At 36.2% G+C, this 27,281-nt stretch overlaps 1 protein-coding gene across 7 annotated transcripts in view; it reads right to left on the bottom strand.

The window, feature by feature from the left end:
• PCDH11X (protocadherin 11 X-linked) overlaps positions 1 to 27,281 on the bottom strand; it is a 547,477-nt gene that overhangs the window by 488,023 nt on the left and 32,173 nt on the right. For 6 of the 7 annotated variants that reach the window (XM_068957179.1, XM_068957183.1, XM_068957182.1 and 3 more), the window contains exon 2: positions 3,045 to 3,628. In XM_068957179.1, coding sequence (XP_068813280.1) covers positions 3,045 to 3,584 — 540 coding nt within the window. In that variant the 5' untranslated portion in view covers positions 3,585 to 3,628. Of the gene's footprint in view, positions 1 to 3,044; positions 3,629 to 12,925; positions 12,988 to 27,281 lie in introns of those variants that run through there. The other variant, XM_068957180.1, reaches the window with a different exon arrangement.

Genomic DNA, 27,281 nt, shown 5'->3' with positions numbered 1-27,281 from the left:
ATCAGTCTTCTAAATGCTCCCATCACAACAATCTCTCATTCTCTGAGGTAATATGCACATGCATACGCATATGTTCGGCTGCAAAAATTTGAACTCTGTAGCTCGGATGGTTCAAGTTGTGAGGAAAAAAAAAAAATCTATTCATTGGTGAATTGCTATCACAGCAGCCACCAACGTTACATGAGCATATTGAGACTAAAAGATTTTTTTTTTGGAAGCTCACATCACTAAAGGAATTAATGCTGGGTCTGAAGTTGTAATTTGTAAACTACCCAGTCACCTCTTTCTTTAAATGAGAGGTAATGCCAGATGATTTGGCTATTAATAAAATGACTTTCATAGTTAGTTTACTGCTAACAAAATGGCTCTCACTAATCCCTTCCCATTTTGCAGTGCAACCGCATGACAATGTGGCAACTACCTGAGAAAACAGAGCACAGAATACTATATTTTTGCACTTTTCCAGTGTTCTGAAAAACTTGCTGAAGCTTTTCTATATAAAACCTTATGCCTACCTGGACTCAGAACTACAATCAGTTGGACCTCACCCTCTCCGAATCCTCCCAGATCCTCTCTCCCAAAGCAAATAAGACGCATCTAAGTAACAGCTACAATCATGGCTTGTATCTTCACTTGCTGAAGAAGCAGCCTTTTTTTCAGGAAATAGCTTATGTATAATTCATCAAGAGAGTTTCATATACTCATGTGTTCCAAGTCAGGATTTCTGCTTCTGCTCACCAGAATCCTTCATTTCTACTACTTTTTTTTTCCCCCCCCTCCCTTTAATTCACTTTGGGAATTAACATCGTGAAAACTGCTGGAACCCAAGTGGAATAAGATGGAACCCAAAAGGTATTGTTAGTTGTTGTAAATTGCTTTTTGGACTTACTGATACTTTTCAAGGTATGTGAAATCAGTGGCTCTTTTAAAGAAAGCAAATGCATAAATAAAAAATTACTAAACAGGCATGCAAGAGAAAAATGAAACTAATTTGTTTAGGAGACCTGTGTATTGGGCTATGATTTTATGAATTTTTTGAGGTGTGGCAAATCTGGCACAGGAATTCACAACTTTCAGCCCATAACTCTTGTTTATCCCCATCACCTAAAATGACCTTTCTTATTGTTTTTTTTTTTTTTTGGGGGGGGGCAGTTTTCCAGGGACACCTGAATAAATTTATAATAGTTTTCTTTAATTATTTTACTAAAATAGCAAATTAGATTTAAAAAGTTATTTGAGTTATTTGCACAGTTCTAGGTGAAATCTTCACCCTCTTTTGACAGATCAGCTTATATCAGATTAGATCTTTAGACAAGGCCTTACTCCCTCTGCCTTACTTTGGTAAGGGGATGTACAGAGCTGTACTTGGTATTTCAGATGAGCTCTTGCTTGTGTGGTACAGATATTCTATCACTCTGCTGATCTGTTACATGACATTTCTGAACATATAGTCCAAAAATACACCACAACAGCAGTTATGTTCTGCCAGTTATCTGAAGTGTTGCTCGCTCAGCCCCCAGGGACTCCTGATTTTGCTGTCTTCCCATGTTTCTCCTCTTCCTAGAATAACAGCATATTTCCCCTGGATATATTATCTAACATTTCCCTATTTAGATGTTGTATTATTTTACCACCTAACGTCTGTAGCCCGAGTTTTTTTTTTTAATATATATTTTTCTGCTCTTATTATTATTTTCTGCTGCTACTGTTATCTACTTAGTATCCTGTTACCCTTTCTCCAGATTCTTAGTTAAAATGCCATATCAAGAAGACTTTGCGTTCCACTATCTAAAACACAGGTCTGTCTACTCTCAATGCATCCTAGGAATTAAAAAGTTTTTAAGATTGTAACATCACCTCCTATTTTCATCTCTTTGTCAGCAGTTAGTACTCACTCCTCCACAAGTAACTGAGGCAGCAAGAAATTTAAAAGAGCTAAAATGAGGCAGAATTTTATTTTCATTAGGTTGCTAGTAAGCACTGATATCAGTGCATATTAGTTATGAAGCCAATAAAGTTATATATTGGCATGTATAATCATTACGTACTCTTGCAGTCAATGACATGAATGTCAAATGGTTTGGAGTAGGAGACTATTGGATAGTTTGTCTGCTCAGCAAATAAAAGAAGAGAAGGTGTTTTCAGCCTCTCATACACTAATCCAACAGTTTTAGGATGCATTTCTTCCTTGTCCTAAACTCTCTGCTCAAGGGAGCCAAATGAAAGTAATCCTTTACTTTGGAATCACATTATCAATGTCAAATCATTAACCAATTATATATTATTAAATATAACCAATTGCTTCTTACACATCTCTTTCTGCTATTTTCACATTTACATGTTATGTTATTCTTTTGTTTCCTAACTGCATGCTAGAGAGGGTAAGAGAAGCTGGAATATGAAATACCTGCTTCTTACAAAGCCACTGGCATTGCATTCATGCATATCTTTGCTTGCCTCTCTGTTTTTATCTGCCAAAACTTTACAGAGTTACTTCAACAAATGGACTCTTTCCTGTTCTGGAATAGCTCATCAGCATCAGTATATAGATGAGCTATTTCAGAACAGAAAAGAGGACACCTTGCCATTTCATCATTTCTCTGTAATAGGCATCACATTTCAGCCTTCCGGTCTAAGTTTTACTGCTTAAATCTAACAGTCATGCAATAGGCAGATGCCATCCCCCGGCAAAATATTTTTATACTCAAGTCTGTCTTGGTGGTGGTGGTGAGAACACATCTTAAGGATCCTAGAAGACTGTTAGCCAAAATGACTTGGAATGCTGGTGGAGAGTTAACACACACATGCATGTTTCATCATACTGTTACAGAGACTGACATACACTTATACAAGCAGCTTTCCACAAAATGAAAATATGACATACTGTAACGCCCTCTGGTGTATAGGCTAACATTTCAGGACAGGTATCTGCACTGTACCACTACTACGGTACACAGCTTCATGTTTTTAACAGGCTGGTGAGGACTGGCAACATTTGTGGTTTGGCAAAGACAGGCAGAAAAAGAAGGATGGAAGAAACTCACCTTAAGGAGTTCATAATGCTGAATACCATTCACACCAATGTCAGGATCGATGGCAGAGGGGACAGAATAGCGAGAATTAATTGCTGTGTTTTCTGGGATAGAGATGTTAATAACTGTTGAAGGGAAGAGAGGTGCATTGTCATTTATATCCTCTATTAGGAATCTGATCTTGACCAATCTGAAGACTTCATCAGGCAGAACAGCAACCTCCACCTCATAAAAGCAGCGATTCTCACTAAAGATGCCAGAACACAGTTTCTCCCGGTCTATGCGGTTTGCAGTAGTGAATATCTCACCAGTGTTTTCCTCCACCCGAACTAATGGTACATCCCCAGTCTTATACACAAGCTTGAACTGAAGTGGTGAGGAAAGGGGCACATCTGGATCCAGTGTTAAGTTAAGATCCTTGAGCAAATTGCCAATCAGGACATTTTCAGGCAGTTCTTCCCGCACCGTGTAATTCTTCTCCTGTGCGTCAGATTGGAATACAATACAGGCTAATAAGACTGCCAAGAGGTAGGTTCCAAACAGCAAGTCCATCTCCAGAATGACTAATGAATATTCGTGTAGAAGACCAAGAGTAGCTGGAAAAATGAAAAGAAAGAAACTCTTAAAAAAAAAAAATACAGAATACTATGTTCTTAAAATGATGGAAAGAGGATCTTTCCCATAACAACCTAAACTGCTGCAAAACCCAAATTAGTAAAATGATATTTTACTTAACAATTCTTTATGAAAATCTCTTACACAGGTTTTACTTCTTACTAAACACTGAGGTAAGAATCCTAGAACTGGACCAGAATGAATTAATAAATTAATAAGTACAGGTAAAAATTGCTTTTTCCACCACGAGATTTTCCTTTGCTCCTCAAGAAAATCTTTCTTTGAACCTGCTGTGACATTGTCCTTGATTTCTTCCTCTTGTCTCCAGAGGAAGAGGTAGGTAAGAAATCTGCAAACATCCATCTGCTGAGAACCTATTCTTTTTATACTTCTCACTCAGAGTTGAGAAATTAAGAACACTTGTCTTAATTTCCCCCCCGAGTTTTACACTAACAAAATTACATAATACTTCTTAACAGTAAGGAAAGCTGGGTATTTTCAAACACAGAAACTTACACTGGCAAGAAAGTCTGATATAAATGGTAGTCTGCTGAACTTCAGCCAATGGGTGGAAACTCCACCTAACACAGCTAGGGACACTAACATAACAGTCCCTTTCTTTAGAAGGACAGGAACTGATCTAATCTGTGGAAATCAACAGAAGTATCACTATGTAATTCATTGAATTTTGGATTATGTGTCTAAATACATAAGAGCAGTGGAAAAATCCCAACACAGAAGGACAAGAGCTGAACATTCAAAGTTTTCAATCTAGAACTAAAGTTAAAAGATTTTTCCTGGCAACAAGGGTGAACTTGAAACGGTCTCAGTTCCCCAAATGCTCCCCCCATACATAATCTCAATGCCAGAGACTTGTCATTAATTTTCATGATAGTACTGATTTATTTTGCTTCCTTTGGGGGGGTGGAGGGATGTAGGAAAAAAGAAAAAAGAAAAAAGAAAAAAAAGAAGGGTTTTCAGGAATATCTCCTCTTTGATATGTGAAAACATTTAATACATCTCCTGGAGAACAAGCTGGAAGTTATTCTATATCATTCCAAATCCACTGCGCTTATGTATAAACTAAGTGTTCTGAGATATTAACACCTTTGAAGTGTGGTATGAATTTGTTTGGGGCTGAAAAAAAAAAGTATTTTACATTTTTCAACGTAGTTTCTGACCAATAGTATATTCTCTCTGCAAGACTGCTAAAAACTTGAAATGTACTGGAATGGATGGAAACAGAAAGGTATGACTTATAGGTACCTACAGACATATTCCTTCAGCTCAGAACCTTTCAGAAGAAAAAGAGATTACAGAGTATGTCACTTTGCATAATCTTTGTGTAATTCCACCCTTGCAGAATCTAGGATCATCTTGGACAGTTTGTGTTGCATAAATGTTCATCGAGTTCCTTTAAAATGAATATTTAGTCAATGAAATTTCAGCTCGTACCACCTCAGCATCTGCTTCTCATGTACTTGCACTACTTACTCATCTACATTCTTTTCATTGTTCATATAAAAATTTAACTTCTTTTCCTGTCTTTTCTGACTTTATTCTCGGTTTTATAGCATAGATTTATTTACTCTTGGAGATCAAGTTGCAGTGGTTTAAGAAATTACTGAAGCCAGTAATTGTGTTCACCTGTAAGTTACTGCCTTTCAGCAATATCACATTCAGAGTAATTTCAGTCATCCACATGCTTGACTTTGCAGTGAAACAGATTAGGAACACTAACATAGTTACTCCATTTCAACTCTGGAGCGGTAACCTGCCCCTGATTGGAAGTAAGAGAAACAAAGAAACTTGTAACACTTCAACTAGACCTGCAAGGTGCATCTTTCTACATCAGCATGATTTAACCATAGAGCATTTTCTGGCTTCATGATTATACAAAGGGAGTGACATGAAATAAAAATCCTACCACTCAGGTCTTTACTTATCAAAAAATACATTGCTCATTGGAGTAATTCAGTTAACCTGGGATCACTGACATGGGTGAGAATTGAATACGCAGTTTACGTGGCATAGGTACTGAATCATCTGCAGGATTCTGGTAATTCAGTGCAAGGCACAATACAACACTAAACAGGCATTCAGGAGTGAAGGAACAGTTTAGTATAAACAGTCATTTTACAAATCTATTATAATATTAATGTTCTTTGAAATATGTAAATAAGCAAGTTATTAGGCGATATTGATTATCATTAATGGCAACAGTACGAGTTTAATGAAAGTATCATTACAATAGTGTGCAAATATATTAACTACAATGTTTTTGTAACTGAGGTGTATTATATTTCTATCAATACAACTTTAGCAATCATCACACCTCCTAAAGGAATTGTACACAGACACTCAACATGCAGCAAGAAGATATAATTTCAGCAAATATGTTTTTATATCCACTAGTGTTAAAATAAATATATTTAAATATTTCCATGCACAACAGCAATAAAAATGTTCCGGTTACAGTGAAGAGTTGATATTTAAATGTCAAACAAGGTTTCTGAAGGATAGCATGTTCTGCACATACCAGAAAGCAGTATTAACCTCCAGTAGAGGAGAAAAAGTGAAATAAACTGAAAAACTGGAAAACTGGAAAACACATCACATCACATGTTGTCTCTGGACTAATATTTTAAACTTGTAGTTCACTTCTGAGCAGGAGCATTAGAACAAACTTAAACCAAATTCCAGTACCTACATTAAACTTATTGGTGACAACACTGGTATCAGTTACCTATAAATTATAAAAATTTAAATATACCTATATATTATATAAAAGCTACCAATTACTCTTATGCTTTAATATATTCTGATGATTAATAAGTCAATAAATGCTACTTTGCTCCTCTCTCACTCTGGTTTTGAGGTTACAGGAATTTTTAATTACATTGAATAAAGAAAGTTTGCATCTTATGAAGGAAGTTTTATAAGGCAATTTCAGGGTCAGGGAATACCCTAACAACCCAAAAACTTCACGTAAGAAGTTTTCCAAATCAATTCTGAAGGCAGTCATAGTATCAATAGACAATTTAAATTAAAAACAATTGGTAAGTAATTCAGTAATAGACAGTTATAACCTCAGTGGATTTTCTAGGGGTTATAAAACACCAAGAGCAGGACTCGAGAGGTTTGTCTGCCAACCTGCTGGGTGAAATTTCCTAGCCTTACATTATTATGTATACTCCATTTTTTAATGAAATAAAGTTTTAAGTATTCTATTAGAAATATTTTTGTGTCATATAAAAACACAGTAAAACCAAAAAATAACAGCATACCATTATTATATACCATGCCAGGTAAACATTAACATGGCTTTTATGTTGTCCGGTATTACCACAGATTTTCCTGAACAAATAAAGGACACAGACATGTAATAGGTAGGGTTAGGAGTTTTTATAAGAAACCATCTGGTCCTGAGGTTGAAAAAAAACCAACAATAATTTGTAATTCCTGAACTTGAGGAGCATATAACTATTTTGAAATGCTCTTTACTTGCCTCTCTAAACAACTAAGAACAGCTGTGAACCTTTAATAACCATTCTACTGCTGCCATGGCCCTTTAAAAGGGGGGGGGGGGGGCAGGCACGATTCAAGTTTTCTGTCTAGATATATGCAGGAACATCATATGCCATAGTGAAAGAGCTGTTCTTAAAGAAACCTATTTATATAGCTATAGCTGTATGCTGTCCATCATTTGTGTGTCATAGCACTGATGGGAATACTATGGCAACAGCAATGCAAAGAAAAGAGTAGCAGGAGGCACTCTAACAACAAAGCATCATTTTGAAAGATGTTTAGGATATCAGAAGATTTCTAATGATATACAAAATGTAACATATCTCTCATATCTGTCTACATATCCACACATTGCAGGTATACATACCATAAAGTGGGAACTCAAATATAAATATAAAAATAAAAGCAAAAAAGAATGGCTGAAAAAATTACAAATGAAGATGACAAAGTCAGACAAAACAGGACATTAAGAGTAATTGTCAGAAGAGAGCATGTGAATGAGAACAGATGGTGGAAAAAGTTAGAGGTGAACTAAGAAAGCCAGACAAGATAAAAATCCGAACCGGGGGGGAGGAGGAGAGGGAAAAGAAAAAAAAGAAAGGAACTGAGCAAAAAGGTAAGAGTCACAGGAGAGCATGTGGAAACAGGCTTTCTTGATAACTGAAGTATACATGCAAAGAAATATGGAAAAGTACAAAAGGCTAAATACAGTAGTTCAACTGTAAAGCACCTTTAATAAGCGCCAACATTCACTAACACTTTTAAGGCTTTTAGGGTGGTAAACAAAAAAAAAAAAAAGAACAAAATTGTTTAGCATAAGGTAACGTTAAGCTTGCCAAGCCATTTTCCCAGCTTTCAAAAGAACACAATCATGTCTGTACTGCGGACTTCTGAGCTAGGAAGGCAAGTGCCCCAGATGGACAGGATGGAGGGTAGGAGGGGAAAAAAACGATTATGAATTCACTGTCTTTCATCTGACTTTTTATGCACAAAAATATACATGCTTTTTGCCCAATATATGAAATACTAATGGCATAAAGTAAGTATTATCATTTCTTCAGTTTACCAGCTGTCAAATCATTCCCTGACAAGTAGGCAGAAAATAAAAACTATAACCACCTAATTGGAGTATGATGTAAATGTAGATTGCAAATCTGTTCTTTATACAGAACACTAACTGGTCCCACCAGAGTCAAAATTCCTGCATTGTATTATAGGACTGGACTGCTATTTCTTACTTAAGGGGACCACAGAAAAGTAGCAAATGCAGTAAAAGAGGACAAGTGTTCACTTCAGATGAAAATGAAGTGCTATATCTTGACACTAGAGTCCAGATTTAACTTAGATTAAGAATAAAAAAGATTTGGCAATATTGTCTATTATATACAATATATTATAATATACAATATCATAATAGCATACAATATTATTACAATACTCTACCAAGCTTTGAGAAAAAAATCATGTAGGCTATTTTAAGAGTTCAGGAATATTACACTGAAGTCTGAAACTGCATCACTATCCAAATACTACAGTCGTAACAGAGAGGAAACCCTGAAAGTATCATGCCCGTTCTTTTGTTCATCAACTATTTTAATTACGTGTACAAATTCCGGTAATGTACCTCACTTTTTCAAAATAATAACCCTTTCTTCTTGTTGCTGATTAACCCTGGATTCTTAAATATGTGTATTTAAATCACTGTGTTAAACCAGTGTTTCTCACAGCAAAAGATCCCCATATCTGCAAGTGACATGGACTCTCTCTGTCAGTCAACAGCAGGATCAGAAAATCATTTAACTGAAGAATGAACTATTTGTAACTATCCCAGTTCACAAAGGCTTACTCCAAGATGGCTGTTGTCGATAGATAAGCAAACAGTTCTGTGCCATATGCAAGAAGTTTTTGAATTTCTGAATTCTTCTGGTTAATGTTGACATGGTTATCAACTTTATTCTGTAAAGCTCTACTGCTAGATTGTTAGGTAGATGATTTTCCTGGCATTGCTGGTTTTTTTCTTTTTCTGTGTAATTATAAATTAACAACATAGCTGAAAATAGTAACACCTATTCTTCTTCTTCTCACGTTCAAGGAACAGACTGGTTAAACTTAAGCTTTTTAGTAAAAATTAACTGAAGTTAACTTTTCCAGAAAAAAAGCATGCCCTTTACCTGTATTCTTTACCATTTCAAATGACAGTAAAAAACACTGAAAAGCTATTTTCTAACAGGAATCCCGTCATTTTTTTCAAGGTAAAGAAACAAATGATAGCAAACCACCTTTAACTCATTTTCACACTCTATACTGTTTCACATAAATTATTTTGCAACCATTACTATTTATCCCCAGAATCTGCTCCATAAACAGTATATTTCATGATCAAAGACAAGAGACTTACCTCAATGAGAAACAGGCAATCTGTTACGTTCTCAAGGCTCTCAAATTCAGTCCCTCATATGATTTCACTCTAAGTTCAGGAAGGGACTGATCTGCTCTTCAATTTATTTTTTTAGTGTGATGCTACTGATTTCAATGAGTTTTCTTTAACTTGATTTTTTCTCCAGTGATGAACAGAATGAACTAAAAATTCTCATCATCATTGGAAAGCACCACCCCACACCCTTAAAGTCAACCAAAGAAAAAAATGAGTGGGATTTTCCTTCAGATTCCATGCTTTCCTGATTCATAGCCTTCACTAAATCAGAAATAGTTTTTAGATTTTTACTTTTTCATGGGGGAAGGGGAAGAAATACTCTTTACTTAAAGAAATAAGAAGTTAGTGAGCAAAAGGTAGATTCTTGCAGTCACAAAAATGAGAAGTCAAGGTGTAGAAAACAAGAACAGCTTATTTTCTTACTGAAACAGAATTCTATGTTCCTCGTACTAGTAAGCAACTAATGCTTGCTTATTAGGACTTGCATCAAGATGCTGGAAATACTGAGCAGAATGATAAATACACAACAGGCACGAACCATGCTGCATGGACAGACTGAACTCAGTCACACTGGCATATGGCATAAGGGGTAATTTCTTTTAGCTGTTCCACGTGAATCCTCATAAACCTGAATCTTTGTTTTGTTTTTGTTTTTAAAATAAAATTGTAAGTACAGTCCATGTTTGGGAAAACACATAGTAACCACTCAGCCAATGTTCTAAAAATACCCCGTCACTCAATTCAGGAAACTGTAACAACATGCGCCATCAAATTTATTTATGTACCAGTAACATTGGGAAATGAATGATGCTACTAGCAGTGAAACAGTTTTGCACCAAAGCTGAATAGAAACGTGAAGGCTGAGGACAGAAACCTTGGAAAAAAAGCTGAAGATCTCCCCGATAATAACACGGCCACTTCAGTTTTCTTAAATAGAAATACTATAGTGGGGGGGAGGAGCAGAGATTAGAAACCCTGTAATGCTGCTGAATGCTACAATTCCAAAGCTAATACAACACTGTACTGCCAATTCAAATATATATTCAGTAAAATTCAACCAAAGGAATGACATTCAAAAATAATGCAAAAATCAAGTTACTAATTTTATGATACATAATATCATTTACTATTTTGTGTATTTGTACACTTAAATACATTTTTATACGCTATTTAATTTTCTGATTTGAGACATAAACAGATTTTGGTAGAATGAAATCTGTTTATGCTTCAGATTTGAAAATTAAACTTCTAAAGCAAACAAAGTAACAGTCACCCATGAGCCACTGGCTGGGGAATGTGACATCACAGTAAGAAGCTATGTGAAATCACCTATGCGATCATTAGATGTATTTCAACTTTAAATTTATGTTTTTAAATGAAAGTATATCATATTTTAGTCACTTGGGTCAAATCCTTTGAAACAGTGATCGTCACTGTCACTTGTTTTATACATAATGCATTTTGCATTACTGCCCTGCTGCCAGTTGGTAACCTTCATTAAGGAGTAGCAAAAAAACAGACTTGATAGCATCTACCAAACAATTCAGATATTTCTGAATTAAGGAATGGAGATATTGCTTATAGCAGAATACTTTTCCATCGATTATCTGCTCATTCTAAATACACTTTTTCCTAAAATTCCAGCTATATAAACGATGACATTTCTTCATTCCGAAGTAGTAGAAACCAGTCGTCTTCTCACCTCCAAACATTCAATTCCAGAAAAGACAGGTTCTAATTGCGTAAGAAAGAAATGTGGTGTGCGCAAGAGATACCGTGCTTAAAATATAGTATTTGGTATAAACCTAATGAGAACTTACAAAGCATCATTCCATTAACGTCCAAGATCAATTTGCACCTATTTCTTTGCCCCTTCTTTGCTAATACTAGTGTTTGAGGATTTTATGTACTTTTAGATTGATACAATAGGGGTCTACCAGTACTGTGGTGCTTGCAGTAATAGAGCTTATCACGTAGAGCTAAGTTTTGGACTATTTCAAATCGTATGACATATATTTCAATGCTACGTGATATTTTTTTGGTCTATGAAGAACGCCACATGTATGATATGACATTAGCTATTTCCAGTTAACTAACTGTATGCTTTGTAGGCAAGAGACAGCTATCACATAGACTTCCATACTCTTCCAAACTAGACTTCACTTGGCAAAATTAATAGCACAAAGTACATAGCTGACTCCTACGTATTGTGATATGTTTACTACCCTTTTTCATGAAAAAAGAGTGTAATCTTTTCATATTCTGACACTTCTGAAAGGCGTGAAAGGAAAAGATTTATTCAAAATACAATTAACTGAAAGAACAGAATTTAACAAAAGATTAAACTCCTATAAAATTTGACTAGTTCAGAATTCTCTGTAATGGTAAAAGCTTCCTCTGAAGAACTAGCTACAGATACTGTAGTCAGACACTGTAAAACATCTGAATAAAAATCTTAGATAACAAGAGGAACCTCACTCAGCTAACGCACATACCCGATGTCAGGCCCCTCATCCTGCAGTCAGGAATGGCTATATATGCTACAGAGCTTGACAGCTTCAACACTACCCTATGAGGCTGCAAAGCTTCTCTCCTCCTTTGCAAAGCAGAAGGAGGGAGAAGAAGGACTAGTCTTCTGCTCCCTTGTGGATGTAAAGAATCAGGGTGCCTCACTGCAATATGATTCCAAAAATATAAAATGACTCTCAGTAAACACTTCCCAATAACCACTTCCTAATCTAATAATACTGTTAGTTGACCAAGAACAGTACTATATTGCACCAGTGTCTCTTCTGAAGTCAGCCAGCATGAAATCATCTATCATCTCCCTTCTATAAAGTTTCTTTATCATTTTATATGAAGCAATATGAGGTGGAATCCTCAAATTTGAGAAAGGGACTGTATAATCAGCAGTCTCCCAGTTTCAGGGGAGCCACAGAAAACCAGAACAATCTGTATGATGACACTGTTTCAGCACATCAGCATCTTGCTCTCCCAAAAATGCAGCCTGCTCTCTAAGCTTATAGAGAGTCAGCCTGACCACATCTCAACCAGTGGTTACCCAATACAGTTGAAGGGGCCTAACAGCAAAGATGGTGTAACTAATACTTATATAAATTTTTGTATCTCATTCTTGAGGGCTGCTAGGGATAGGGTGGGGCTAGGTAGCAATATCTACGTAAGGAGAATGGGGAAAAGTGCTTCGAAATGAACCTAATGTAAATAGGCTACAAAATTAGATATACACAAAAAGCAAGCTGACAGGCACTGTAAGACACTAATGCTCAGGTTCTGCCTTTTAATTTACGGCACTTACCTATTGTGATTCAAAGCTCAGGTACTTCTATGGTAGTACTTTGTCCTCTGTGCAGAGGTGAGTGGGCCAACAGACTCCTGAACTACGAAAGGTATTTAAATACAAAATCAGCAGGAATGAATTAAAATTCCTAAAAAGTCTTAAGAAAGAAAAAGAAAGACATTTTTAGATCACAGTGGAGGTTAGTATGACCTCACACAGAATTTAACGGCCCTCACACATCTAGGACATTCGAGAATTTGTAAGTTAAACCATGCCGATTTCATCTACACTGAAATTACTGCTCAGCTGCCTAAGCAAGTAATGTTATCCAGTAATGCCAGCATCACAGGTTGCACAGAGGAAGTCTGAGCAAGCAAAACTGACATGTGCCGAGTTCCATACAGGTGCACTTGGACACTGATAGCCAGGCTATGCAGGTTAGAGCTAGCTCAGAGCTGGTAAGAGTCTTACTCCTCCTCAGAGTAGGAGGAGTAAGAAATAGAAAACTGAGAACAGGCCTGCAAGTTCCAGGATGAATTAAAGGTCTGGTTCCCCATCACCTTGTTTAATCAAAAGTTCCATGCATAGGAACTTTGTTCCCAAAACTTTAAGAAAAAGATAAACTTTCATTTTTTTAAGGGGGGAAAAAAAAAGAATGTTTAAAAAAATGTCCTTCTAGTTATATCTTTTGATTCTTGTTACTTCCCAAAAATCTGGAATTCTGCATTTGTTACATCAAATTCCAGGAAGGAAAAGGATTAAAAAATTGGCTATTAGACTTCAACACATACTAGAACCTCCTTTTTTTCTGAACATATCTTCTTTCATCACTTAAATTTGTATTTGTTATTTCTGTGAGTTTCTCTCTCTTTCAGCATAACATACTCTCAAAAACCTAACTGCCCTGTAAAGTTACTCCCACAAATTTTCGTAACAAGTTCTTAGAAAATTTCTACAAGCCTGAAAAACAGGAAGAAAGAACTTTCACCATACTCCCTGCTTAACGAATTATCAGTTAGCCGACATAAAATAGGATCAGGACATCATAGTAAAAAAAAAAAAAAAAAAAACCCAACTATAAAACATATTTTAGTATTTGTTTAATCTAACCTCCTTCAGGCTGTCTGAAAATAGACATTTCTGTCCCATTCCAATCTTGTCAGGCTCATGAACGAATATATGCATGCATATAAATTACATATGTTTATGTAGTACTTAATTAACATACTTCATTATTAGAACTGTAATTAATAACTATCTAAGCATCAAAGAACTTTTTTTTTTTTTTATTTTCTATCTTTGTCAGTAAAATGGGAACAACATAGTTCAGGCAATTTTATGTACATCCTTCCAAACACTTCACAAAAACAAAATATGTTTCTTATTCAATCCATTTCCTTCAAGTAGAAGTTTGTATACTGCAGAAATGAAAGGAAATTTAACAGTACCACTGTTCCTATGGAATTCTTCAGATAAGAAATGATTTTTTTTTTTAATTCCCTGGCAGAGGAACAACTAGTTTTCATATGAGATTCCTTGTTCTTTTTAAGATAGCTCAAATGTAAGCGTGATTCAACTATAAGCTACTGCTCAAAGGTTTAAAACAGAAAATATATCAGAAAAGAGGTTGCCCAATCCATCCTTGGCATGTAATTTTCACCAATTAACAGGTGAATCATTGTGTTTGTCCAAATATATTACTTGTAATATATGGATACAAGACACGGGAATAAACAGTAATTTAAACTGACTTTGGAAGCTCTAAGAGTACCATGAACATAAGTACTATACACGTGTCAGGAAGAATAGTCTCTTAAAATACACCTACATGGGTCCAAATGCTATACCTAGGGAAGCATTTTCAGATGACTAGCCCTATTTTAATACAAACTGTGAACAAATCTTTGTAGTGTGTAAAACAGAAGATTCTTCCAACCAAGCTGGTATGTGACAACATGGGCTTTTCCTTACAGCGAGCACAAGAAAAAACACCTGAATCTAGGTTTTATTATAATATAAATCAAAATCATGAACTTTTCACAGAAAAAATCCAGTATGAGATAGAACAGAAAGAGGATTGTAAATGAATTTCTCCCCACCCACTATCTTCACAGGTGAGCCCCATTCCTCCAGGTCCGCATTAAAGCCCAGCTAGTTCAGAGGTTTAATCGCTCCTTCTACAGCCCCTCAAGGCGTTTCCAGAAAACATCTCCTTTCTGTCACCCCAACACAGTGGCAAAGCTACAAAGGGTGGCCTTGCACCATAATTCGTTGCAGGCAGGGAAACACCACGATGCACTAGCTCTCTTCTCATTTTCTTCCCTCCATAGCTGCTTTAGGCCATGCCAAAGCTCGGATAGCGCCTCTTCAGTGGCGCCACCACCACGCTTCACCAGCCACTGTCTGCAGCAAGGCTGCCCAGAGCGTGGTGCAACATGGCCTCGCCCCCACCTCGTTCGAGAAGGTTCTCCGAGGCGGTGCGCGGCTCCGCCCAGCGCGGCCCCGCCCCCACCTCGTTCGAGAAGGTTCTCCGAGGCGGCACGCGGCTCCGCCCAGCATGGCCCTGCCCTCACCGAGCCTCCCTGCCACCATGTGGCGGTGTGCCCTCAGTGTGGCGGTCAGGTTGGCTTTCCTGCTGCCACTCACCACCTAGTAAGGGAGGGACTCTTAGTTCAATATAAACTGTGTCAACAAATAACAGAGATACCGTGCAGCCGTGGTATGTCGCACCTGTGCAGTAGAAGCTCTGCCATAGAGGGGCACGGAGTTCTCTGCCCTAGCTGGCAGTCAAAGGAAATTGGGGACAAAGGGCAGCTAAAGTTTTCAGAAATTTTTACGTGAATTAAGTGTTCATAAGGAATGCTGCTCTCTGCATACCGTGGCCCAGGTTATCACAGGCTGGCCTACATACAGTCTTGTATTTCATAGGTTCAATTGGATAGATTATTCTGTGCTTGCTTTCCCAAAGCCACTTTAGTGCAACACTGTGGTACAGACTTTAAGAAGCATGAGAAAAAAAATCCCTGTATTTAGAGTCTAAAGCACTTTAGGGAATCTTTCAAAATGAAAGGTGCTATATACATAACAGGTATTAGCAGCAGCAGCTGCACCATTGCATGGTACTAGAAAAATCTGAGGAAAAAGTGAACCACGCTTTCTCCACTAACTATGGCAAATTATAGAAAAGAAAATGAAAAGCAATTTGGTACAAGATTTCTCTTGTGATATATTAAGTGGGAGACCAATAGCATCTGCGTTTTATCCCCGTTCATTATAGTTAACAGCACTAAGATCAAGCCTTACTTACTAATTCATACCTCACAATATTAAAGGTATGAATTCATCTCTCATGCCCTTAAATATATATAAAATGGGTATATGAAATATACAGATTTTAAAAATCAAATTCAGTAATACCATTTTATTATTTCCTTGTGACCCAATTTCATCTGTCTTTAATTATCCGCTGTGCTTATTCCAATTCTTGCAAGTTTTTCTAAGGAAGAATTCTCTCCTTGTCATGTTTGTAGCACAAAATGACCCTGGCTTGAAAGGAATTAATGATAACAGTAATAAAAATAATAGCTAGTTATTTCATATTCCGATTTCTGCAATATCATTTTTTCACACTGTTTGATGTAACTTTCAGACAAAAGATGCGCGACAAGTTATACATCACCTGCAAAGAAATTTAATTTAACACTTTGTATAATAAAGGTGTAGCAATGAACTTTTAATGACTTGATATCAACACATGCGTGACTAGTAAAGATATAATAGTTTTTGAAAAGTGAATTAATTAGCTGCTAAATTTTAAATTTCTCATTACTAAAAAATATCCCATCTTACTGGTATATAAAAAGAGGACTGCTTTATTGCATGGTTTCTATAGGTAGAAATGTAAAACATTTTTCATTTTTATTAAAAAACAAAACAAAACAAAACCAAACCACCGCAGTACTGTAACTGCCCTGGTAAAATACTTTCTGTGTGCATAGCTCCTTTCATCCTGACAGATCCCAAAACTGCTGCAGAGATTGCAAACACATGGATTGCGTCTCAAAGCACTGAAATTCTGTGCCAGGAGCAGTACACTAAAATGATTCTGGAAAGGGAAAACTGAAAACTAAATTATCCATTGGAAATGATGGAGTATAGCTCTTCAGACTCAAAAGAAAGCAACTAGCAAAATTCAGTGGGACTACTTCTACAAAACATACGTGGCAAAAAGAGTCAAAGAATGAGATGAAACTGAATTATAAGGATACTTTAAAATGTGTTACAGCAGTTTGAGGTGCAGGACCTGATTCTCCACTTTGAATTTTGTTTTGTACACTAAATCTAGTATAAAAAATGCGGGACCAGATCAACTATTTTCTGTTAAATTGATTCAAAGACCACTGAAATCAGTGGTACTTTCCATATGGCTTACGAAATCTGCCAAAACTATAGCTCTGTCAACTGAAAACCTTAATTTAAGCATAAAGTGAGATAGCTTGATTAAATATTTATTAAATATTTGCATAAAATGTAATCTGTCAGCATAGAATACCTCATTCTAGATTTTATTACAAATGTCAGGCGTGATCAAAACAAGGTGTGGGCCTGACTGTAGAGTGCCTTGGCAAAGTCAATGCTAGAATATCAAAAAATCTTTTTTTTAAAGTTTTGCCAAGGTGCGTAAATTTAATGAAGATACTATGGCTCCTTCACAGACCAGTACTCAAATAATGGAAAATGTGCAATTTTGCATTTCTTCACTGCATCCTCACTGAACCTGTCAGTAGTTAGTAAGAAATAAAAGTTTCTTTGTACAGGGGACAGCATATTTCTAGCTAGAAATACACATGTCCATTGACTCAGTGTGCCCAGCCTACTGCCAATGATGTCTAAACATAACTGACGTGGGATAGAGTCAGGCTTGTAATCTACATTAGAAAAGTTTGGGATAGTATGGATGAACAGCTTGAAAAGGTTTTTTAATGGGAAAAAAAAGGCATCACCATGTTAATAATAGCATACATCTATAAATAAGAGTCCTATAAGTCTTCAATCTTCATGGAAAAACATTTAAAATGCTAATGATGAGCATTTTCTGACAGATTTTGGGCACATGATGGGTTTTATCATTAGTACGGCACTGCACAGAGCATTTCTGAAGAAAATGGAATATTAGTTCTTGAAAGTAGGAATTAAATGGGGACAAATCTTAAAGGAATAATGTGAACAATGATCAGATTAAAGTTTCAAATAGATCTGTGTTCTTTTTTTTCTGCTTTGTCTAGAAGTCATGTCCATACGCTATAAACTCAAGTGAAAAAGCTAGTTTTGCATATAAATGGAATGACTTCACCATTTGATAATAACTTATTATTTGAATATAAAAAAGACAGAAAAAGAGCACATAAAATACCACAAAACCCTCACTAGCCTATTAGCTGTAGTAATCACAACAGACAGAATCTCTGAGTAACATGGGATTGTATCATTTGTAAATTTAATCATGCTTCACATTTTGGTAACACTGCCTGTTTCAGTCAACTAGACGTGACCAAAGGTGTGTTGGTTATTCCTGCAAATTAGGAGTTTGCATTAGGGTTGCAATGGAAATGACATGAAAACACATCAGACAGCCTATTAATTTTCATCAGCTAATTATCCCTCCAACTCTAAGATCTACCAAAAAAAGGGATGTTTTTCTTCATAAGCAGAAGTCACTTTGAGTCACTTAAGGTCAACACAAATGACACAGGGACATCACTGCATTTCACTTTATAAGATATAAGAATACTAGTGATAAAAACTGCTTCATCCATTACTGGTATAAGAATTAGTAGTATAGATTTATTATTAAATAAATAAAGATTAAAATTTCAAATCTTTAACATCTGACAATGTTTATGTAACCGTCAGCCAGACCTCCTACTGATTTCAAGTAAAATTATAGGTGCTCAGGACTAACAGAATTCAAACCCATAGTGTTTACTAGAGAAAGCGTGCTGTCCTGTAATAACAATCTGTCAAAATACCAATGTTGTATTATATGCAATTTGTATGATATCCCCCGGACAGGGCACATTTCTCAGACTTCTCAAAGAAGATGTTCTGTTCTGGTATAGGAAATGGAGGTATTTAAATATTGTGGTATTTAACTATTGTGGTATTCAAAAGTAGCCACAATTTCTATTATAACATAGTTATTAGGACCAAAATATTGGAAAGAGTTATGGCCTAACGGAAACCATGTGGATTATTGGAATACCTTATTGGAACTTACCAGCATTAGTATCATCCATTTTAAAGTATTATGGGATATTTTGAGCTTTCTCAGACATGCCACTGTTAAAGAGTGTGATATAGTGTCTCATGTCTCCATATTTTTTGCAGGTCTGTGCGCCTAATACAAATCCACTATATTTTATGTGAGGCAGTACATGACATCTATTTTCTGACATCCAGAGACGATGAATTCCTAGGGGGAGTCGAATGTCTCATGGTGATGTTTCTCTATGCATCAGTAGAAAACAGCACGTCTATTCCTTCACTAATGCTACTATTACCAACACTACTGTGATTTTTTTTTTTTGATTGCGTGCCATGTATCACAATTGGGGTTTTTTGACAAGATTTTGAGGAGGTATATTCTTTCTCAGACAAGGCACAGTGTGGTTGGGTCCCTCATTGTTTAAAATGGAGACTCATTCTCTGTAACCTGAGGGATACTGCCAAGTCTGATTTCTTTCAAATCAATTCACGAGGTTTATATTCAGACTCAGCTGGAATATGGAAACATACACTTTTTGATGAAATCACTAAAATATAAGTACTTATAGTTCCTTTCTGTCTGCATACAGTATTTATCTTGTGGCAGAAAAGCTTAGAGGTCTTCATAGAACATACGATGTCAAGTGTATCGCACCCTCTATTTGCTGATGGATTCTACTCTTACTCAGATTAAAGCACACGAACACCAGCTTGTAAAAGCTTTTGTGTCTTAGAGAAATCTGTCTAATCATCTGAATTCATTGTTTGAATTCATATCATTTCAGTAAGATTTCAGGAGAAAGTGAAACAAAACATTAACCTAGCCACATGGTGTCCTTTCTTACACAATTAGACATCAGTGCCATAGAGCTTTTTGTTTGTTTATTCATTTGTTGTTTTATCACAGGAACATGAGGGGAATCCAGTTAAAATCTATCTGCAAGGTAAATTTCTAAGCTGATGACCAAAATAGTGTTCTCTGGAATGCAGATGATGTTCCATTATTTGGTTCAGATGTATAGCTTTCACATGGTCTCTGGATAATGGAGACAAGGTTTGCATTCCCCTTGACTGCTAATATTCTAGAGTTCTATCAGTGAGACCTGAAATTCTAATGATTATTTTATCTATCATCTCATTAATCTTGCATTTGAACTGAAGTTATTACAAAAAGGTGAATAATCATATTGAAATAAGTCTGTGGTTAATCATTTAACCATTTAATTGAATTGTACAATTATTTTTAATCAGGGTTTGTTATTTAAATATTTATTTTACTGTTTTAAATATGTAAAATAGATACAATTCGTTGTTTAGAAAAAAGTTAAAAAGCCCAAGCTGCACACCTTCTCAAGTCACAAGGTATCTCCTTCCACTGACCATAATGGGAGTCCCCAACGAACAAATGAAAACATGAAAAAAGCCAAAAATGATAAAGAGCTTGGTCTGTGACAGCACAGGACTAAGGGACTTACGTTGCAAGACTTGAAGAATATAGGTCATTTCTAGCCTTCAGTTATTAAAAAAAGAGAAAATAATTTCAGCAAGGTATTGTAAGATACTGGAATTTCTTGTTTACTGTTCTTTATTATTATTTTCAGTAGATTGCTACCTGAGATCATATTGAGGTATGCATTTCTAAAAGAGTTGTTACATTTGCTCATTAGAAACAATAAATAATATTGTCCTTTTCATGTTTCTGAGCGTAATACAGTAACCCAAATAGGTTTTTTAAATAAATGTTACTACTGTGTTGCACTTGCCAGTTTTAAAGATCCCTCAAGAGAAGTAAGGGCTTATTATGATTTTGGAGAATATGCAGGTTATTATCCCTTCTCCCCTGTGGGAAACTTTGATCTTTTATAGTAGTGGGAAAGTAAAAAGAGGGACATGCAGGTTGATGATATCTCAGCAGCAGTCCTGGTGAGGTGCTGGGGGGGGGGGGTCAGGTGCAAGATAAGAATTTTTGGGTAGTAATATAAATGAGCTACTGATTTTCCTCAAGCAAACAGAGAGGAACTAAAGATTACTTTCCTGCAACGCAAGACCAAAAATAATTGTGTGCTAAGTTGGTTTTAGGTTAAGTTGTATTTTCTTTAGATTTCCATGCATATATTAATTTGTATAAGGTAGTTTAAATGCATCTTTTTCTATTAGAAGTTAAGGATACTTTATTTATTTTCACCTAGTGCTTTTGCAAATTGTCTTTGTGGAAGTCCTTATATTTTAGCAAGCAGGCCACCTAGTGCCTAACAATCACAAGTACTCAGTAATGATCTTAAATGTTCTGCAAGAATTAACAGCACACTTGATCAACTCGAAATCAAAATTATCTTACCATGATATATGTCTGCCAAAATAAAAGATAATTAACTTGTTTACTTAGACCAAGACTGTGCCATTTTTCTATAACTATGTTAAATATGTAATAAATACACACCTTTTTATTGTTAACAAAGATTGATTTTTCTTTAAAAAAAACTTTGTAAGTTATCAAACTACTTGTAAGATTTCACAACACCAAGTATTTTAACCTGTTGCTGAAAAAATAAATGCCGGTCTTTTTCTACAAGTAAGACTTCCCATTATCCTTTGCCACATTTAATTTGTCATTTAATCTAATTATCTGGAGAATAAGGTAGGATTTTAATAACGGGATGACACATTTGGCATTACCATTCCAAGGGGTGTCTTCACCTTAATTTTATTTGTGTCACTATCTTAGAGTCAAATTCAGCTTTTTTTCAGATTTTTGGCAAAGTTTCCATAAATGTCAAGAGATTCAGTGCCTATTAAGCTTTCTGTTTCATCTTGGTGATATACTCTTTTCCTGTACACTAGAATAAAAGCTCAATAATCTCAAGCAGCATCCAATAGTCCTTCCATGTAAAAAAGACTACTTCCTTTCTTTACTCAATTATAAATTACCCTCAGTGCTTTCGTAGAAATAGTGAGATTTTTAGCTTGTGGAAAGGCTATGTTCAAAGTCAATCAGACTATACTTGAGAGTATTTTATTATTTAAAATCTGCAGACTGTTTCTCAACTATTCTAATTTGATGCGGCTCTCTAAAAGTAAGTCAGATCACAAAATGCTTTAGTGAGAACCAATGCTTTAGTGCTCCTAAACTTTAGCGGCACCTAGTTTCCATCAGCACTGGTAGCGAATAAAATTTTATCTAGTACTCTTAAAGTCCAAGTTAAATATTATTTCAAAAACCTATTTACTCTGGAAAGCATAATACCCTGAATCCTATCTTTCTGGTTCAATTTGCAAACTTACTTAGAACATATATATTTATATATGTATGTACACACACACACACACACACACACTCACACACACACTCACACACACACACAACTGATATGGAGAAGAAATAAAAGCACTAAATAAAATAAACTTCTGAGCGCTGAACCAAAATTTAAGAAAACATGGGCCCTATTTACAAATTTACCTTAAGAACATATTTCAAGAAGATTTTCCTTCTCCAAGATACTGAACATTCTAAATGTGACTGTGGCCCTTTAGCTGTGCAGCTCTACTCAACATCCTTTAGATTGTACTGCATCTACTACTGATTAGATTTACCTTCATGGGCATTTATATTTAAAAAAAAAAAAATCACTGTAAGGTGTTATACCAGCAATGCTTTTCCCAGTCTGCAACAGGAAGTAAATTCTGAATATGTCTGAAAATCTTTCCTCTATGGAAATTTGAAACTTCCTCAGTTTACCAAATGTTTATTTCATTTCCTATATAATATTTAATTTCACTAGAACTAGAATCAAATTCCCCTGTAGCACTTTGTGACATTCTAGAGTTTCACCATGAAAATGAATTATTTTTTGTGAACACTGTAATTACTTCCAATCTCTTGATATATGTATTAGAAAGATAAAGGACACATCCATTACTGCTTGACTGATGACTTCTGCTTATGTGATTTTAAAGACATCATCCCTACACAAACATTAGTAACAGCAGAAAAACCAATATTTATCCCCTTTCCCAAAGAATCTGGGGGCTGTACAACAGAGCCACTACTGGCCGTGATAATTAAAAGTTGAGTACGTGAACCAGATTATAACATAGCCATGAATCTCTTCCGTTATAGGTTCTCTAGTTGGATATGAATGTAACAAAATATGAAATTAAAGTTCATCAGAACAGTACAATCTATGAGATATCATCATGCTGGGGTGAGATAGCGTTCCCAGGACTAAAAATCATGGGCTAAATTGGTCTCTAATGGGGATTCAGTGGGTAATAAATCATGATGTGAGGATTCAGTTTTAGGTTTGCTGGGGCTCCAGAAGCCAACAGAAATTTCAGTTTCTTCAGTCTTGAGGAATCAACTAGAAAGCAGGAGCCAAGTACTGAAAACATCAATACTGTCTGCTAGAGTGGCTGCACTACCAATGCTGCCTGCACTTTGCTGCCTAGCAATTTTCCTTCCTTCAGAATGACAGCTATAAAAGAACCCAATCTAACTACGCGTCTGCAGTAGAGGACCTGTGGCTGGTTGTTGTCATCAGTGTTTAACATCCCTTGGGTGACAGGTACTTCTCATTCATCTGAGTGCTCATGCATATTGACAAGGATGCTGCCTGCCAAAAATGACAGTACTACACAGTAATCCTACAACCATTTCTAGCCTCATAGAATGCTGTGTGCCACAGGGTAGTCTTTTAACCCAGAAACTCTGCTTCTACAAGTAGCGCTGACACCAACTGCATTCTTTCAGGTCCTTGAGAACCTGGGTTCTTCCCCGGAAATCTCTCAGATTTCTTCTGATAGGGAGGGACTTTGAGGGAGTCAAGACACACGTAACAAGGCTTGTCTTATTATAAGGCTAATCTATAAAGCTCTGTCTTTATTCTATCCACAGCATAAGACCAGATTAGAAATAGCAACAAAAGGTTTTGGTTTCCTGATGGACTAAAGGCTGGAGGGACAATGGAATTGGCAGTTGCAATTTAAGCACTGGCATCTGTTCTAAGCTTGAGTACCGTATGCTGCTGCAAGCAGAGTCTAGAAATGGCAGCATATCTATATATCAAATCTAGTCCTGCAGTAGAAATACCAGTATTATTTGCAAAGTGGTTAATCATGTATAATTCTTCTATTTGAGGAAATGGCCAATAGTATTAGCCATGCAAGTCTCTGTGGGCTAATGTAATTAGTCTTATGCATTTTAAGACCAGATAGAATGGTATTAGAGAGAATGGAGGAGTATTTTAATTGGATGATGGCAAAATCCCTCTAAGCACTACGACTGTCTCCTGTGTTCAAAATCTTTTTTAAAAAGTTCACAGCTTCCAATTGTTTTCCGCAATAACAGTATTTCTGTCTAAATTATATTAAATGTGTCAGCTCATTTCCAGAATAAAAATGATAAAAGCACATTCAACTTGAGCAAAGCCGATCACTTTCAAGAAAAAAAAATAAGATAATTAAAAGCTGTTACAACTGACAATACAACACTGCAGCTTCAAAATTCTCCACTAATTACAGCTGCTAACTTTTCATAGTAACTGTAATAGTGATTCAGATTTGACATTACAATAGCATCCCAACTTCTTCTTTGGGAGTAAGACTCTTCGGAGAACACAATTACAAGGTGAGCATATCCAGCCAGGACTGCTGCAGTCTGGGAAAGGCAGCGCTTGCTGTTTTTTAGTCTTGTTGAGATGTCTAGATGTGTTCCCTTTGCTTGGATGCAGTTCTTTTTGTTAGGTCAGCTGTTACCAAGTGTAGCTGATTCTCTGACAACATTAAGAAGCCTTAAAGGGAATGGACATGGGTCCTTGAAAAGACCTTCGTCTACAGGTAGGCTCTGAGCCAAGCAGAGAGCTGATAGAAATAACTTTATGCCATTCCTGTTCTTCTAAAGGATTTACATGATGGGACAGAGAAAAGGTGTATCTGAAGCATAGTGTGTTTCTTGGATTGGTATTAATTAACTTTTGCTTAGTTTGGTATTCATGTATTACAGAAGGAAGAAGAATTCTGAAATTGCTGCAACTTAAAAACAGTTGATGTTTTCGTCCTCCTAGAATATCTCCACCATCTTTGCCCCTATTAGAGGAGGGGCGAAACTGAAAATCAGAGCCACCTAGACTTTTTCTCAGCTGTAAAACAGGAGCTGTTGACTCCTGGCTCCCCATCAGCCAGATTGAAGACCCAGGCCAGCATGTGTCTCCTTTAAGCTTGTGCAGTTGGCGTTTCTTCCTATGAAAGTTGCATGCAAAAGTGGAAAGATCATGTCCAAATTTATTGTCAGCAGACATGGAGAAGATTCTCCTGATGGACATTTTAGTCCAGGACCTGGGAAGACTTTCTGGGTCCTGCACTTTGTATGTTACCGACAGATTCAAAGCCTTAGGGCTGCACATTCCTATTCCTCTAAGAACACTTACTGAGCTTCATGTGCGTTGAACTCTATCTAAAAACCTTTAAAACAAAGTGTTTTTTAAGCCAAATCACTTTCAGTCATTTTACCTGCCATTGAGATCTCCTTATGTAAAGAAGTAGTTCCGCCAGACTGTACTGGTGATTCAAAGCATAATGTGGAAAGATCACAGAAACTGTAAAATTTCCTAAGAAAATAAAACACACAACCAGAATTTAACCCCTGGTCTAGTGTAGGAATGAATGCTAAGATACTTCTCAATAGTGTGAGAAAATAAAAACAGGCAAATTATTTTCTTGGATGGTCTGTATTTTAGGTTTGTGAAATGAATGGGCCATTCCTTGCAGACTTGGTGGCTCATCGGATCAGTGAATTTCTCACATTAAACAAAAGTACTATTAAGTAATTCTTACTGAGGAATTCTTTGGGCTTAAAGGTAATGCCAACATTCAGGTATGGAAGGTTTCTACAGAGTGCAACCTGTCAAACATCCAGATTAACAGAAATAGGAATACAGAAACATAGTGCCAGGATTTCCAATACCAAAAGCATCTTCTGGTATCTGGTATTACGTGATTTCCAAAGAGTGATACACAGTCTATTTTGAGAGAGGGTGGAACAGAACAGTGAGGAAATATGAAGTTTGGAGTTAACTTCACCTTAACAAAAATCTCCTTCAAATCAAGATCTGCTTACTTGAAAATCTGTATCTCTGTCACTGAATAGCTATTAAGAGCTGCCCCCAGAACAGAATTTCCAAATGAACCACCATTCTGTTTCCACAATAGGACAGTGACATTGGTCCAGAAGCAGTGCAGTTTCTATGCAGCCATCCTGCCACTCTTCTGGTAGTTGTAACTACTTTAAAAGGTATGGCCTTCATGGAGGGAACTATAAAAAGCAATAAATACAGATCCATACATTGTTACCATATGCTATGAGATTTTCAGAGGATTTAAATGGGAACCATGTGAAAACCTTTCAAGGCTACTCTTGGTCTGACCATGCCCTATCTAGACCTCACTTATTTTCCTGTCTTACCAGGTAGTATTCAGCTATCCTGAGTCACTATGATATTCACTCCAAAGTGATCATGGGGAGGAAAAACATTGTCAGAGTTGGTTCTGGTCTCATCTGGTTTTGAAAGTAATCAAAGAGGATTGTTCCATTCCATTTAAAGTATCCCAAGAGTAGAAGTTAGTGGAGAAGAACTTCTAAAAACAAATGAGGGAGGTTCTAAAAGGAAAAAAAAAACAAAAACCCAAGGGAGCCTATCTGCGACACAAATATTTTTTTTAAATTGCAGGTGCTCATAATTACTTGTAAGGGAGAAGACTAATTGTGGAAGTCTTCAGGGAGCTTGTAACATGGTAAATAGTGAAAGAAGCCTAGGTTTCTGAAAGTTGTTTGTATATGTTGCTCAGTCTTTTAGAGTCACCACTGGTATATAAACTTCTCTTTTTTTTCTTCATTTTGTTGCTGCACATTAGATTTATTATCCTTTTATGATAAAGACGGGGAAAAGACCTCAGTTCTTACTGGATTTCCTGCTTTTTAAAAATTGTTAAAGCTTTTCTATTTATGTGAAGGATATGTCTATGCTTGCTAAATGAACATGTGAAATCTTCTATTCACCAACTAAAAAATTTGTTTGGCCATGTTGTATATTACCAGCATGTATTTAAGCCATGGTGG

The sequence above is a fragment of the Struthio camelus genome, chromosome 11 (assembly GCF_040807025.1).
Source record: "Struthio camelus isolate bStrCam1 chromosome 11, bStrCam1.hap1, whole genome shotgun sequence".
NCBI lineage: Eukaryota > Metazoa > Chordata > Aves > Struthioniformes > Struthionidae > Struthio > Struthio camelus.
Note: the sequence above shows the minus strand (reverse complement) of the source record. Positions and strands in the feature narration are given on the sequence as shown.